This window comes from Tachysurus vachellii, chromosome 11 (genome assembly GCF_030014155.1).
Source record: "Tachysurus vachellii isolate PV-2020 chromosome 11, HZAU_Pvac_v1, whole genome shotgun sequence".
In the NCBI taxonomy this organism is placed as follows: domain Eukaryota; kingdom Metazoa; phylum Chordata; class Actinopteri; order Siluriformes; family Bagridae; genus Tachysurus; species Tachysurus vachellii.
Genome location: NC_083470.1, coordinates 19,042,864 through 19,059,519, shown reverse-complemented (window position 1 = coordinate 19,059,519; position 16,656 = coordinate 19,042,864). Strand labels below are relative to the sequence as shown.

General features: G+C 37.4%; 1 protein-coding gene across 15 annotated transcripts in view; it reads left to right on the top strand.

The window, feature by feature from the left end:
• The window catches only part of cacna1db (calcium channel, voltage-dependent, L type, alpha 1D subunit, b), a 114,484-nt gene that overhangs the window by 90,305 nt on the left and 7,523 nt on the right, over positions 1-16,656 (top strand). For 7 of the 15 annotated variants that reach the window (XM_060880728.1, XM_060880735.1, XM_060880740.1 and 4 more), the window contains 16 exons: positions 784-867; positions 2,979-3,014; positions 3,742-3,870; positions 3,987-4,052; positions 4,211-4,302; positions 4,781-4,940; positions 5,037-5,164; positions 5,257-5,353; positions 5,624-5,726; positions 6,634-6,735; positions 7,932-8,065; positions 8,692-8,808; positions 12,726-13,099; positions 14,641-14,667; positions 14,818-14,961; positions 15,764-15,924. In XM_060880728.1, the coding sequence (XP_060736711.1) occupies positions 784-867; positions 2,979-3,014; positions 3,742-3,870; positions 3,987-4,052; positions 4,211-4,302; positions 4,781-4,940; positions 5,037-5,164; positions 5,257-5,353; positions 5,624-5,726; positions 6,634-6,735; positions 7,932-8,065; positions 8,692-8,808; positions 12,726-13,099; positions 14,641-14,667; positions 14,818-14,961; positions 15,764-15,924 (1,954 nt within the window). The remainder of the gene's footprint in view (positions 1-783; positions 868-2,978; positions 3,015-3,741; positions 3,871-3,986; positions 4,053-4,210; positions 4,303-4,780; positions 4,941-5,036; positions 5,165-5,256; positions 5,354-5,623; positions 5,727-6,633; positions 6,736-7,931; positions 8,066-8,691; positions 8,809-12,725; positions 13,100-14,640; positions 14,668-14,817; positions 14,962-15,763; positions 15,925-16,656) is intronic. The other 8 variants (XM_060880741.1, XM_060880738.1, XM_060880733.1 and 5 more) reach the window with 2 other exon arrangements.

The following is a 16,656-nucleotide window of genomic DNA, read 5'->3' as shown; positions in this document are numbered from 1 at the left end:
ATTATATGTGCTTTCTGAATTAAGTAACTAAATTAAACAAGTTTATAAATGAAATAAAATCTATTTAAATAAATAAATCATGGAAATCCTGTCTGTGTTTCATGGACCTACTGTATGGTGGTCCCAGACCCCACTAACAGAACAACTAACATGGAGTATGTTAATGCAGTTCTTCCACCAGCCTTATTATTTCTTTATTTTTGTCTCTCTTTAAGTTAATTACCATTAACCAAAAAACCACAGCTTGTTGGAAATCCAGGAGCCTCTGTCCTAAAAAACCATAGTGACACCAGAGACTTAAATTTTCTTCAATAATATACAAACCTCTGTATCCTTACAGATAATTTTCTATATCAACAGTTAGAAGATATTTTTAGATATTTTTCATCATTCTTTTTAAAAAAAAAAAAAAAAAGGTAATGTGCCCAAAATAGTGCATTAATATAAACCTATTGATTCTGACCAATCAGAATCAAGTATTAAATAGCGCTGCGCTATCATGGAGATGAACTAATGTTATGCAGGGATGCACGCTATTTATTCTTTTACATGTACCATGAAATGCATCATGTCCTACATTATTATGATGTTATATATTAGCATTTAGCAAGTCCATAAAGCGAATGCGTCGAAACACAGTGCTCCCTCGTCAACTCTATTTCAATGGCTGCACCATCATAACTTTTGGCTTTCTTTTCTGTGTCTCTCTTTCTACCCCTCCCCCTCCCTTACACTTTCTTTCTTTCTCCTGTCCCACATCTCTTGTTTGGTGGGTGTGAGCAGCACTATTTTACCGATGCATGGAACACGTTTGATGCCTTAATTGTTGTTGGTAGCGTCGTTGACATTGCAATCACAGAGATCAATGTAAGTAGTGGTCCCGTTTGCTTGGCTGAATCCCCCTCCTGAGTGAAGGGTCTTGCAGTGGTTTCCTAGTAGATACTAGCTTCAACAAAATGATGTCTAACAATGACTATTCTGGTGTTTGAATTTGTATAAACAAAAAGCATTGCTATGCAAAGCAACAGCAGTGCTTGAGGATATCTGCAAGGCCCTACACATACAGAGTTGCTGTATTAATGTCCCCGTGCTTTGCACTGTAATGTTATGTCATAATGTTGTCATATATAATCATATAGTCTGGATATTTCCTACTTGCAATTGTGTGTTTTCTGAAGTGATTTCTAAAATTCTAATACCAGCATATTGTTTTATTTATTATGACCTTTTTTTTTTTGACCTTTTTTTTGACCTTTTTTTTGACATTTTAGAATATTAAAATTTCCAGTCTACATTTGAGTGCAAAATCTGGCAAACCTGTAGGGCCAACTGACGAATAAACAAATTTACAGCGACAATAACAGCTTATCATGCAATACTTAATTCTGGGTTATCGTCATTCTAAACCCTGCTTTTAACCCCAAGTACAGAAACATTTCGCACTTGTATTTTTGACAACTTTTTAACCAGACTTTGAAAAGCACCACTTTTTCACTTCAAGGTTATTAAAACCTGCTCTAAAGCAGGCTTACAGCACTTCTGCAGAGTTAACCCCACATTGCAGTGCCAGAAATATAGACATGTCACAATTAGATGCATAAGGTCTGATGCTTAAATGCAAAAGAGACAAAATCAGATATCAAAGAGCATGCTTCATATCGGCTGCTCTATACAGTCACGGAAACCTTGTGTGTTGTGTTAACAGTCGTTGCAGTGTTTGAAGGAAAAACTTTAAAAAATAATCTTAAATGGTGACGGAAAACTTGATCGTTGACAAGAAGAGGAGACAATTTTATTTTAACGGTTATGCTTAGAAAAGTCTGTTGAGGACCACCTGGATGGATCAGAAATAACCGTGTAGAAATCCGTGAAAGAATGAAACCATTTCTGCTTGGGCATAGAATAGCAGATCTATCCTTTTTGTTAAAAAAAAAAATACATTTAGACTCACCGTTTAAATTTCATTGATGTAAATGCTTATGAGCCATTATTTAAATTGGTCATGTGGTGTGTTTATCCTATCATGATTGTTGGTGCAGCAAAAAAAAAAAAAAACAGATTAGAAGCAGATTACAGTATGAAACATCAGATTAGAAATATCCAAGATTAATTTATAACCCCAGATAAAGTATGAGCAGTGTGAAATGTGAAACAAGATTCTTTTTTTAGCCTGAGTTTACAATGAGCCAGTGATTTGAAGGCCTATAGCATGTTGGGTTTGATTGTCACATGTAACAGAAAATGTCAAATAGCTGATGTCTGATAGTGTATTTTCTATTCAATTCAAATACTGTATCTTTAACCCAATTCCTACCTACCAGCTAGCCTATCATACAACAGCTACTAACTCTGGAGTATACTTTCTCTGAAGAATGAGAATTCAGTCAGCTTCATCATTTTCAAACTTCTGCTCATGCAGAGGCAAAGAAAAGCGATTTCTGCCCTCTTCCACATACATGAGCTCACAGATGCTTTATGAATAGCATAGTATCCCTGACAGAAGGAGTAAACGACAGAGCCGATACCTTTCTGTTCCTCCTGCCACACAGGAGCCTAATTTAATTAATTGTCAATACATTTCAAATTCTTTAGAATTGTCGAATTCAATAAAAAAAATAATAAAAAAAAAAAAAAAACAGTTTTTTTTACCATACAAAAACACAGGTGTCACAAACCTTTGCACTCAACTGTACATAAAAAATACATAAAACAGTTATATTCAGAACAGAAATCTCTTCATCAGACATCAGGCATGTTTGGTTAAGGAAGTAGAACGTGTTCTTTTTGTTAGTGTGCATGTTGTTCCGCATGTTGAATTTAATAGTAAACTGGCTAAACTAAATTGTAGACTTTATTATTATTATTATTATTATTATTATTATTATTATTATTATTATTATTATTATTATTACTAGATGTTATTCAGTAAAAAAGGAATGATGTAGGGAGTTGTTAACTTTAGTACTTTGGTTTTAAAGCATACCGAAGCTCCAGTAGTGGCAGTGGAGCGAGGGGTAAGAAGCCCCATACTGTACCGTACTTTTGTCAGTGCTACTTTTCAAAGGACTAATTTATTCAGCAAAGCTATGAATGGCTCTGAATGGATGTAAGCTAGCAGAGTCATGACTTTTAGCATGAGTGTAAAGAAGTTAATAAGCACCTACTGCCATTCATTCATCTTTATTTATCATTCATTGTGAATCAAGTGTTCTCTTATACCTGATTATTTATTTCATTAATTTTTTTGTAAAATGGAATTCCTTGGAAACTTTTTTCCCCCTCGACTTTGATAAGAATGAAGAATGTCGAGGTGGCTGACAGGCCCGAACTCCTGAATGCATGTTTTATAAAACAGCCTGACCCAAGGGCATGGATAGCTGTAGCTGATGCATGGGAAATGGAGTCCACATGGAGTCCATTCATTAGTGGATGTGGATCATATTCTCTGCATGCATCTCTGTTTGTAATTCTTCAGACGCAGAATTGCAAACAGACTCGCTTCACTCGCATTTACAAATACTTCACAAAACACTCCTTTTTTTTGTTTTTCATACAGAGAGCTTGATGAGGGAATTTGTAAGTCTAAAGTGCTCATGCATTTCAGACCTACGTTTCCCTATCATCATTTCAACTTTATCATTTGCCGCTAAAGTTTTTGTGTTTGTGTTTTTTTTTTTTTTTTGTTTTTGTTTTTTTTTATGTGTCATGTACATTCTCTCACTTACTTCATTTTGGTTTTAGAACACAGAGGATAGCGGACGAATTTCAATCACATTCTTTCGTCTGTTTCGAGTCATGCGTTTGGTCAAGCTGCTGAGCAGAGGAGAGGGCATTCGGACACTGCTCTGGACTTTCATCAAGTCATTTCAGGTGTGCTTCGGTGTAGCCTCATCCACCACCTCATCACAAACAGGAATAGTGATGGTGAACGGATATAATTAGCATCGCTGATTATCTCCTTTCTACCTCTCCTCTGTTTCCCTCAGGCTCTGCCGTATGTCGCTTTGCTGATAGCCATGCTCTTCTTCATCTACGCAGTAATCGGGATGCAGGTTAAAAACACGTTTGTGTTATACTGATCATATATAAGTGCAGTGTGTGTGAGTGACAGTGTATGTGGTACCTGATAGGATCGGTAGGTATAATTTTAGTGCAGAACCCGAAAGCCAGAATTTGAGATTTGATCTGATATGTGTCGCTTTTGGTTTAGGTATTCGGGAAGATCGCGATGGTGGACGGCACTCACATTAATCGCAACAACAACTTCCAGACTTTTCCACAAGCTGTACTCCTGCTGTTTAGGTACAAACATGAATTTTTATACATATACAAATATACAGGCTAGCCGTATTTCCAGCTGAATAACAATCATAAAGGTATTAAGTTTATAGCTTCTTTTGTGTCTTGTGTTTGTTGCTTGATTGTTTGTTTCTTTCTTACTTTTTCTCTTAAGTCCATTCAGACCCAGCAGATTATTTCACTCAATGTCGTAAAATCATACATACATATGAACTAGTTATGCTTCAGTGAATCGTTGTCTGTAACAGATCCCCTGCTACAGACAGCCATGTGGTTTGTCCCCAAACTGTTGTCACAGGTTTGGAAGTTTAATTTTGGAAATAAAATAAAATAAGCATCTAACTCTAAACTTTTTTAGTCATTTGGGTATAAATAACATTTGCTGCAAATTGGCAAGTATATTATAGAAGTAAATACATGCCAATATTAATCACTACCTCTCTCTCTCTCTCTCTCTCTCTCTCTCCCTCTCTCTCTCTAGGTGTGCTACAGGAGAAGCTTGGCAGGAGATCATGCTTGCATGTCTGCCTGGTCAACTGTGTGACGCTGAATCCGAGATCACCCCTGGAGAAGAGAAGTCATGTGGCAGTAGTTTTGCAATCATCTACTTCATCAGCTTCTACATGCTCTGTGCTTTTCTGGTATTTGAGACAAATATAGTACATTTTAATATTATAACATTATACATTGTAATGTACATCCAGGTTGTGTTGCAACGCCTTACAAATCTGTTCCAGATCATCAATTTGTTTGTGGCTGTCATTATGGACAATTTTGACTATCTAACACGCGACTGGTCAATCCTTGGGCCGCATCACTTGGACGAATTCAAGCGGATTTGGTCTGAATATGACCCAGAGGCAAAGTGAGCAGCATTGCCCAGCATTCTGTATTGGTGTACACGAGCATGTGTGTGTTGTTTTTTTTGTTCTTACAGTATGTATATATCTTTCTCAGAGGCAGGATTAAACACTTGGATGTTGTGACATTATTGCGTAGAATTCAGCCTCCCCTGGGCTTCGGTAAACTCTGTCCCCACAGAGTGGCATGTAAGGTGAGAGTAAAACACGTACACACACGTCAACATGTCAACATCATTTCCATATAAAATTGTTTACTTTTTAAATGCAGACACACCCAAATATGAAACCTAAATCTAAAGATACAGATATCTAAAGATACAGTGTCTTACACTCACTAACACACACACACACACACACACACACACACACACACACACACACAGGTAATGACATTATCTGGAACAAAACCTTTGTGCCTTTGTTCATGACCCTGAAACAACATTGCCAACATTTTTTTTTAGAGGCTGGTTGCCATGAACATGCCTCTAAACAGTGATGGGACTGTCATGTTTAATGCCACCCTTTTTGCTCTGGTCCGAACAGCTCTGAAGATCAAAACTGAAGGTGAATATGCACTGCAGTGCGTTTTAGAGAATTTATTTGTGTTGGGAAATTGCTTGCAGTAGCCTGTTTTTGAGAAACTATTAAAAAAAACCCACTAAGCCCACTAAAAAAATCACATGTTCATTTCTGATTTTAATAACGTTCTAGTGAGAGTACTGTAAGACATATGTGCTATTAAAACACTATATGGCCAAATGTATCTGCACACCTGACCAACACGTCACGTATGCTTGTTGGACATTCAAAACGGTTTCAAAGCCACCGGCATTAATATGGAGTCAATCTCCTTTGCTCTTCTGGATTTTGTGGCAGATTTGTGTTCATTCAGCCACAAGAGCATTAGTGAGGTCAAGGTTAGTTTGCATTTCAGTTCATCCCCAAGTGATCAGCATGGTTGAGGTCAGGGCTCTGTGCAGAACACTTCAGTTCTCCACTCCAACAATGGCAAACCTTGTCTTCATGGAGCGTGCTTTGTGCACAGGGGCATTGTCATGCTGCTTAGGAAACTGTAAGCTACAGCATATAAACACATTCTAGACAGTCCCAAAAGTGTCAATGTACTTTTACAACTTGTGTCATGTACAGTATGTATATATTTATATTTTACTTGTAATTTTGAGAAGTGTCTGCAAGACACGTTGATATTATTAGTTTAAAATAAACAATATTTGAATTACAGCCGACTAGAAAGAAATAAAAAAATCACATTTTCTAATTCAGTAATTCAGTAGCACAGTGATTTAAATCATTTTAAAATCTGGTAAGCTACATTAATTTTATATGTAGAAAGATTATTCATTGTTCACAGGTTTCTAAATTTTATAGATCATTATTATGTCAATAAAAGCTGTATTTGACTGATGGTTGATTATATTATACAATCTTAAATGAAATGTGTGTGTATCAGGAAATTTGGAACAGGCCAACGAGGAACTGAGGGACGTCATCAAGAAGATCTGGAAGAGAACTAGTTCAAAACTCCTGGATCAAGTGGTTCCACCTGCAGGAGGTTAGACCCATTTGAACCCAAACCCACATTCATGAATGCTTGTCATTTATCCTTATGTTTTAGGACATTACTGTATGCGAAAATACATTACTGTATTAGAAAAGGTTGTTTAAAAAACCCATTTCCCTCTTGAACCTCAATGGAAATGGGTATTTTTAAACAACCTTTTCTAATACCTATTTTACATTCAGAGAAAACATTATGTATTTTAGATAGAAGTACCAGGTACACTGTAGTTGGGTTTCTGCACTTACTCGGAATTGATCCAGTTTTGAGGCTTGATTTATCTAAGAAATGATCAGGCTTACCATGCAGAATTGCTCTGATATTCATCAAATCAAACACATTAGTATGTCCTGTTTCTGTAAAATAAGCAACCCCTGAAATGATAACAGCCCTTTCACATCATCATCCAACCCCGCTGTTGATCTGGTTTCCTATAACATCAAAATAGCAGAACACCCCACAACGTGATGCTACCACCCCCATGCTTCACAGTTTGGATGGTGTTCTTCAGATTAAAAGCTTCATTCTTTTCTCACACACTTTGTGCTGAACATTTTGGCCAACTGTAAATTTTTTTTCATCTGACCACCAAACTGTTTTCTAAAAATCTGGTGATCTGCTGTAAACCCTTATTAAGAAACCTCTAAAAGTCATTACTTTAATTGGTGGAATCTTCCAGACACTTAACTTGTTGCATGTCAAATTTTGGAACCACTGGAACTCTGATTACATGAATTAAATCTGAAATGAATGTTGTTTGTTTTCAAACTAAATATGAAATAATATAAAAACCCAATGAGCCAGTAACATTTTAGAGAATAAGAAAAAAAACATAATTATGAGGAATTTGATGACCTGCCAATAGTTTAGATCTTTATTTTCAATATGCAACTTCACAGATTATATCAATAGCAATAGTATCTATAGAAACTATTTTAAATAATGTACTGGAATAGACATTTCATTATGACTTCTGACCATATTAGACTGAATTCATTTAATTACAGAGCTGAACCTATGAGACAAAAGTATCATAAGACATATTGGGTTTAGCAAATACCTGTGTTTTTTCAACAATTCTATAAGGTATGATGATTTCATCTTATTAGACATGTTACATGTTACGCACTTAGTAAAAATTCTCATTGTGATGCTCATCAAGAAAGTGCTTGTGTGCTCTGTTCCCTCAGATGATGAGGTGACAGTGGGGAAGTTCTACGCCACTTTCCTGATACAGGACTACTTTAGAAAATTCAAAAAACGCAAAGAGCTAGGTCTTGTGGGACGACACCCTGCAAGTCATAACACCTCCATTGCACTACAGGTGAGACAATACCTGCGTTCCAAGCCAAAAATGTTCGCATTTCAATATGTTGACTTTCTCTCTAAAGTAGTCATGGTCAATTTCCATTCTCCAGTTAGGTCTTTCCTACCCCACAGCAGTCACAACCAGGGTGCGCAAAGGCTATCACATGCTTCCTCCAAGACATGTGAAAGGAGCCATCTATCTCTTTCTAAAATGCTGCTTATGCAGTGTCAGGGGGTGGCATAAGGGACATGCTTAGACACTTATAATTGACTGTTATCACTGAGATTGACAGGAGAGAGAGAGTATGCCACCCCTCGCTATATGACCGCAAAAGTGTTGTTGCATCCCTGACCACAGACATTTTATTTTCTTTGTGTATGACATTGTATTTGCATAATGACCTACAGCCATTTTTATGGGGTGGTTATATGAATGTATATTTGAAGTAAAAAACAGTGTGCAAAAAGATCAAAATAAGTATTTAGTGTATGAGTGTACAGCCATGTTTGTAGCTCAAATGTCCTCATAATGGTAGAAATATGTCTTTGTGGTGACATTTGGCTTAACCCTGTGAGACATTCTTTTTAATATAAGTGTTTATGTGTTTGTGTGTTTAACTTCATTTATCTTTCTCATGGTAGGCTGGTCTACGGACACTTCACGACATTGGCCCTGAGATTCGGAGAGCCATATCATGTGACCTACAAGATGAAGACCTGGTAGACTTTAACCCTGATGAAGAAGAAGACATATACAGGGTAAAAACTAGTTTTTCAGTCTTCAGTGATTCTAAAAATAGTGTTGCAGGTTGAACATGTCAGAACACAATGTATACATATAGGTTCTTATACAGGGTTAGTCTAACAGTCCAAGATGTCATGGTTTTCATCACTTTTAAATATTGACACTTTCCATAATGCTTTTTTATAATAGAATATAAAGATAAAATGAATAAAATGTCTAATAAAAATGTCTGCATGAGCTTCCGGGTTAGAGTGAACGCTGGCGCGTCTTGGCTGCCGCTGCTCTCCCCGATAACAATAATTATTAACATCATATAGACAAATGAGGATCTATTGTTTATGGCTTGTACTTGCCTGGACTGTACTACCTCTTGTACAGTCCGCAGTACTGTTTCAGTACTCTGCTGCTGAACTTTTGAGTTTCCGTCCGTGTTTGTATGATTCAACATCTCCTGCACTGCTTGCTCATCCGGACATCTTATATCTGCCAAGACGGAAATACATTCATCGTGGCTCTCGGCGGAACTTCTGGTATAATAAATCCAGTGATATAAAGTCGCTAGGAACGCCGGTCGCCGCACCGGTCAGCGTGTGCTGGCAAACCTGGCTAACTCGGCAAACTCCAGACCAAGCAACAACAACACTGTCAGTTTCGGTCTTCTTAACATCTGCTCACTTACGAGTAAGGGGCATCTTGTGCAGGATCTTCTTGCAAATCGCAAGATTGATTTTCTCTTTTTAACCGAAACATGGCAGCAACAAAATGACTTTATTGCACTCAATGACGCCATTCCGCCAGGGTTTGTTTACATCTCTCAACCACATGATTCTGGTCGAGGAGGCGGTCTGGCGATAATCTACCGTGAGAAGTGGAGACTGATGTCTTTGAATGTTTCTGCCTCCCACTCATTCAGGCTGCTGTTTGTCGGCTCTCTGGATCTACTCCATCTATTATCAGTACTGTATATCGGCCACCAAAGTTTAACAAGGATTTTATCCCTGACTTTGCTGCTTTTTTGAATCAAATAACTACACTCTCACCAAATATAATTCTTGTGGGGGATTTCAATATTCACATGGATGATGTTCACAACAATCTTACTAAAGAATTTACATCTTGTTTGGATAGCTTTGGATAGCAGACTTTTTTCCATGTACTGATCATCTGTTACTGTCTTTTAATGTTAATCTTCCACTTTTCAATTCGAAATCTGCACGCATGATATCATTTCGAAAAATCAAGGACATTAATTTGGACAGCTTGTCTTTAAGCATTGCAAGTCTTCCTAGGACTGACAGCTGTTCCACTCCAGATAACTTGGTCTCTCATTATAATGATAGTCTCCATAATTTGCTGAATATTTTTGCCCCACTTAAGTCTAGGACTGTTTCGTTTGCTGTTACTGCACCCTGGTTCACTCCTTTTCTCAGGCAATTAAAAGCAAAAGGACGACGGCTTGAGAGACTTTTTAGAAGAACCGGCCTTACTGTGCACAAGGAAATGTATTCAGAACATTTGTCTTACTATAAAGAAACTATTGCCAAAGCTAAATCAACATACTATTCTGGCTTAATTGGTTCTAATGAAGGGAATTCAAGGGTTCTTTTTTCTTTATTGAAAAATTTTACAACACCCCCCGACTCACTTCCCTCTCATTTGTATTCATCTGATTTTTGCAATACTTTAGCTTCATTCTTTACTTCAAAAATTGAAGACATTCATCATCAACTTATGGCCATTCCTGTTTCTACTCCATGTGTCTCAGTTGTACCTGTTCCTACACAACTGTTCTCTGAGTTTATTCTACCCTCAACTGATGACATCTTAAAACTTGTTCATCAATCTAAACCTTCAACTTGTGTTCTTGATCCTATACCAACTGTCCTTGTTAAGGCTACTGCTTCCTCTCTGTCCCCTATTATCATGGGTATTATTTATTCTTCCCTTACCACTGGAGTTGTTCCTTCTCTTTTCAAAACAGCTGCTGTAACTCCAATTCTAAAGAAACCAGGATTGGATACCAACAACCTTAATAATTTTCGTCCTATTTCTAATCTTCCTTTTATTTCTAAAATTTTGGAAAAAATTGTTGCTGCTCAACTTCATATCCATTTGTCTGGCAATAATCAATATGAACAATTCCAATCTGGTTTTCGCCCATTTCATAGCACTGAAACGGCTCTATTGAAAATTACAAATGATTTGCTTATAGCAGCTGATTCTGGCTTACTATCCATCCTCCTACTCCTTGATCTGAGTGCAGCTTTTGATACAATTTCCCACGATATTCTTTTAGACAGGCTTTCCACTATTGGCATCACCAACACACCTTTTGAAATGGTTTCATTCATATCTCTCTGATCGCACACAGTTCGTTCAACTAAAATCATTCACCTCTTCAACAGTTTCCGTTACCTCTGGTGTACCCCAGGGCTCTGTCCTGGGCCCTTTGCTATTTATTACTTACCTTTTACCCCTTGGACATATTTTTCATAAGCATCAGGTCAAGTTTCATTGCTATGCTGATGACACCCAGCTCTACCTTTCCACAAAACCACATTCCAAACTCCCTCCATCTGCTCTTACTGATTGTCTCATTGACATAAAATCATGGTTTGCAGCACATTTTCTTAAACTAAATAAAACACAATTTCTCATTATAGGCACAAAATCTGTGCATAACAAATTTTCAAATTTTCTTATTTCCATTGATGAATCTCTCATAGCTCCCTCATCCCAGGTTAAGAGTCTTGGTGTCATTTTTGATAGTACCCTTTCTTTTACCTCTCATGTAAATAATGTTACTCGGGCTGCATACTTTCACCTTCGAAATATCAATAGGCTTCGCTCCTTTCTCACGACCCAATCAACCACCACTCTTGTTCACAGTCTAGTAACCTCCCGGGCTTGACTACTGTAATTCCCTTCTTATTGGGCTTCCTCACAAAACCCTTCATAAGCTGCAACTTGTTCAAAATTCTTCTTATTACTCGTACTTCCTCTATCCATCATATTACCACCTGTTCTGGAACAGATTCACTGGCTTCCCATTATTTTTCTTATTAAGCATAAAATTCTTCTTCTAACATTTAAAGCTATCCACAATCTTGCACCTTTATATCTACTTGATCTTCTTCATACTCCATACTCTTCATACTCTTCATAAAACCAACTCGTACTCTTAGATCTTCTTCTTCCACTCATTTCATTGTTCCCTCTGTCTGTCTTGTAACTATGGGGAATAGAGCTTTCAGTTACTCTGCATCTCAGCTCTGGAACTCACTTCCATCTGAACTCCGTAATATTGATTCTCTTTCATTATTTAAATCTCAGCTTAAAACTCATCTGTTTAGTTTAGCTTATTCTATTCTTAATCATAATTTGTACTGCTGGTCTAATTTGTATCGCGATGTAGCTATTCGATTCTGATTGTCTTTGTTGTTTTTTGTACGGTGACCTTGAGTGTTCAGAAAGGCGCCTTTAAATAAAATGTATTATTATTATTATTATTATTATTATTATTATTATTATTATTATTAAATTGTAACTACTTTGTTTTGAATTACTGGTTCAAGGACAAAACTATAGTTTTTTAAAAATGATGACAAATTTTGGCTTTATTAAAAATTTTAGTAGGGTGTAAATCCCTGAAGCTGTTTAAAATTAATTCATAAAAATGAAGTATAACCCAGTATAACACCTTTAAGTATGCTTTCCTTCAATTTGAAGGAAAATGCTGTAATAATATTTTTTAGGTAATTCATCAAAAACATAGAAACACGGTTCCATGATGTTAAAATAGATCATTCTTTAAAAGTCTGTTATTATTTGTAGAACTATTTGAAGCTTTTCTTATCATTTATAACCACATATATAAGTATGTATATATATATATATATATGAATGCATTCTGTTACCTGTTTTTCCCTAGAGAAATGGTGGCCTTTTCGGAAACCACGTCAATCATGTAAACGGGGATCACAGAGGCTCTTCCACCTCCACTAATGTCACCCAGCGACCCCTCCATGTCCCACCCATTCCCTTTTATGTGCAGGTTGAGCCTCCTCCACAGCCCCTTTATGCCCAAAATCGCCCGTATTCAAACCCCAACCTGTACTTCAAGTCCCCTAAGTCCTCAAACTCCAACCTCAACAATGCCAATGTGCCATGCATGCCTGTCCTGACCAACGGAGGGCAGTACTGCCCTCCCACAGATCGGCCCGCCAGAAGCCGGGTGTCTTCCCTGGGTTCCTACCTCAACCTCAGGAGTGATGCAGAATCACAGCGAAAGTCTCATTTTAAGAGGTGAGAGCACTTCTGTTGGGAATTGCTAATTGCCATGTAGAGTGTGTATTCATGGGTTGCTAAACTTGGATTCTACAGATAAATGGTTTCTGAATATGTATTTCCTGCTGGCAAAACTTTTTAAGGACAACGTGGCAATGATGCCTAGCATCACTGTTACAGAATCCAGTGTGCCGATTTCCCTCAGCCTGACTAAAGTACTGACCTAAATCCATGTCCATGCTCCTATGTGGATGTTGTTTTGCTTTTACCAGCAAAGCTGTAATGAAAGTGTCATGACAAGAATCAGATGTTTCAGATTTTCTATGTTTTATCTCTTTTTTTTTGTAATAAATGGTTGGCATTGACTAATGTGCACAGCTTCTAATGTACTAATGTGTACAGCTTCGTATTTTTTTGTATTTCCAGGACATGGTAAAAGGCAACAATAAAGAAAAGAAAAATAGATGTTTGACAGCTTTGTGTATGTAACTTGAGGATCTGAACTGTTCATAGGCATTTGGTTAAACTGTACAGCAAATTAAAGGTGTTATGATGTGACACCAGAAGTGCACATTATTTTTAAAAGTGTATATACAGTCGTATGCAAAAGTTTGACACCTGACAATTTACATGATTTTCATTTATAAATATTTGGGTGTTTGGATCAGCAATTTAATTTTGATCTATTAAATAACTGAAGGACACAGTAATATTTCAGTAATGAAATGAGGTTTATTGGATTAACAGAAAATGTGAAATATGCATCAAAACGAAATTAGACAGGTGCAGAAAAACATACCGTATGTACAGAAGCTGAACACTTATTCCAGTACATTACTTCCAGTAACCCCAAACACTTGTTCCTGAAATTAGTAGAATTCTTGTTTTGGACTTGATGTATAGAATATGTGAGTGCAAATTGCACCGACCGCATTCACTATAGATAAGACTATAACAATTAAGATTTATCTCAATTTATAAATCCAGTCACTTTACCTGCAGAGTCCATATGTAGTATGCTGTGTTGAAAAAACAAGTCAGCATCTTTTGAACTTACTTTCCCTTCTGTACGCAGAATAGATATGCTTCTTTTCCCCTCCTTTAAAGTGTCCATTGTTGCTAAACATGCTGACCAAAAAGTCTGATTTTGCATTAGTCTGACCTCAGCAGAGCATTCTGACAGATAATATCAGAAGATTTCCAAACTTATGTACTTTTATATCCAGTAGCTGATTTGTGCAGGTCAACAATCATCAGCCTTTTGTTTTGAAGTTCCCCCATGGTAACAGGACATAAGAGCAAACAGAAGCTAATTTTCAAGAAGAATGTATATAATTCTGTATGATCAGCACAGCCATTTCTGAACCCTGTCATATAAATGAATATGTCGTACTGCTGACTCTCATTAATTCTCAGTTTTTTTTTTAGAGTCAGGTTTTTCTGAAAGAAATTCTTTGTTACAATATATTTCCTCATCTAATCACTGTTTTCTATCTTTTATGCCTATCTGTCCATCCATCTGTCTGTGTATGCAAACATTTGCCTGCCTGATGGGACAGACCACGATACTATGAGACCTATATTAGGTACTTGTATGCTGTTATAATGCCTATATGAACCTATTCATCCATTTATTTACATAGCAAAAAAACAGCTTTAATGTAGACATGGGCCAGTTCTTATGATTCACAAATTTACAAAACATTTGCAACTTTAGTTTTTCCAATCACTTTCAGGTCAGACTCAACAGCTGGTTTTTACCCCACTATCTGCCGACAAGCCTCTGTACACAGTGATGTCAGCGATGATGACAAAGCTTCAGTGGAGTATTACAGTGGGGAGGAATTTCAGGAGGATGACCTCATGCTGGCTGGAGACAGGTACAGTATGTCTGTGTTACGTTACTGTATTATTCACACAGCTTTCACAGCAGCTTTACTGGCATAGACATAATAATGCCAGTATAATGCCAGGGCTGGGCAACATGGAAAGTCCTTATACTGTGATTTATGCCACTCGGCGTGATGTGATGGCACAGACTGAGGAGGTTGCACAGGTGTAGTCTGTTGGACATACTTATGGACCAGGGTATGTTGCTGTATGAGCAGGAGTTTTGGAAGTTCATAAAGTGGCATGGTTTGACAGGTGGAGCTTGGATGTAGTTTAGTTATACGGGATCTGTGAGGAGTTTTGGTTTCAGATAAGGCAGTGGATGCTGGAAGCAGGTGTGTAACATATTGAAATAACAATAAATAGCATGACATATTACACTGCCTCTAAAATGTTCTATACAAAACTATGTATTTGTGACTAAACTCCAGTGAAAGGTGCATTTTCTTTTTTCCTGGGACACTGAACAGTACCATAACAAACGAGAACAAGAAAATCAAAATACAATCCAAAAAAATATGAATACAAAATCTCAAAAGTAAATAATTAGTAAATAGTAAACAAGTTCTTCGTCTTTTATTCGGGCTGATGCCTGTTTTGTGTGGAAGTGTTTTAGGGTTTACAGACGATAGAGGAAAATACCAATCAATAGACATTTTTCTATCGTCATTTCTCACTGTCCTAATATCAAGGATTGACAAGGCATTTGAATCCAACGTTTATTAATCAGGTCACATATTTGCTCATTGTCTTTGTTCTGCTTCTTTTTCCTTCTTACTTTTCTGGATCCAGGAGGTCATATAGAGAGTATCAGGACACAGTAAGCAGTTTGGAGTCGAACCCTCCTCATGAGAACCAAGACCCTGAGTGTTTCAATGATGACGATGAGCAGCCCATTTGCCAGGAACCTAAGAAGTCCCCCATGAGAAGACTTCTGCCTTATACACCTCAGGGTGAGATTATATCTCAAGTTTGCCCAAAGATATGATCTGTCGTTTCCATAAAGAAAATCTACAGTCACATCACTGTAGGCTTGGTGGTTTTATCTGTTTGTTCCTCACTGAAAAGGACCTGATGTCTCTAATACATGCCACAAAAAAGCATATAATCAATCACTCACTCACTCATTTTCTACCATTTATCCGAACTACCTCGGGTCACGGGGAGCCTGTGCCTATCTCAGGCGTCATCGGGCATCAAGGCAGGATACACCCTGGACGGAGTGCCAACCCATCGCAGGGCACACACACACACTCTCGTTCACCCATGCAATCACACACTACAGACAATTTTCCAGAGATGCCAATCAATCTACTATGCATGTCTTTGGACCGGGGGAGGAAACCGGAGTAACCGGAAGAAACCCCCGAGGCACAGGGAGAACATGCAAACTCCACACACACAAGGCAATCGAACCCCCAACCCTGGAGGTGTGAGGCGAACGTGCTAACCACTAAGCCACCGTGCCCCCACATATAATCATATTTATTTAAACCTATATACTCTATAATATAACTATATACAGTATATAATCTACATAACAGTAAATAAACAGTAAACCTATACAAGTTTAAGGTTCAAGATTATTGTCATTGATATAATTATTTGGGTTCACGGATTCTGAGACGAAGTCCGAGTTGCGCCGCTGCAACAGATTTGCATGTGTTAATAGTAGTGTTATTGAT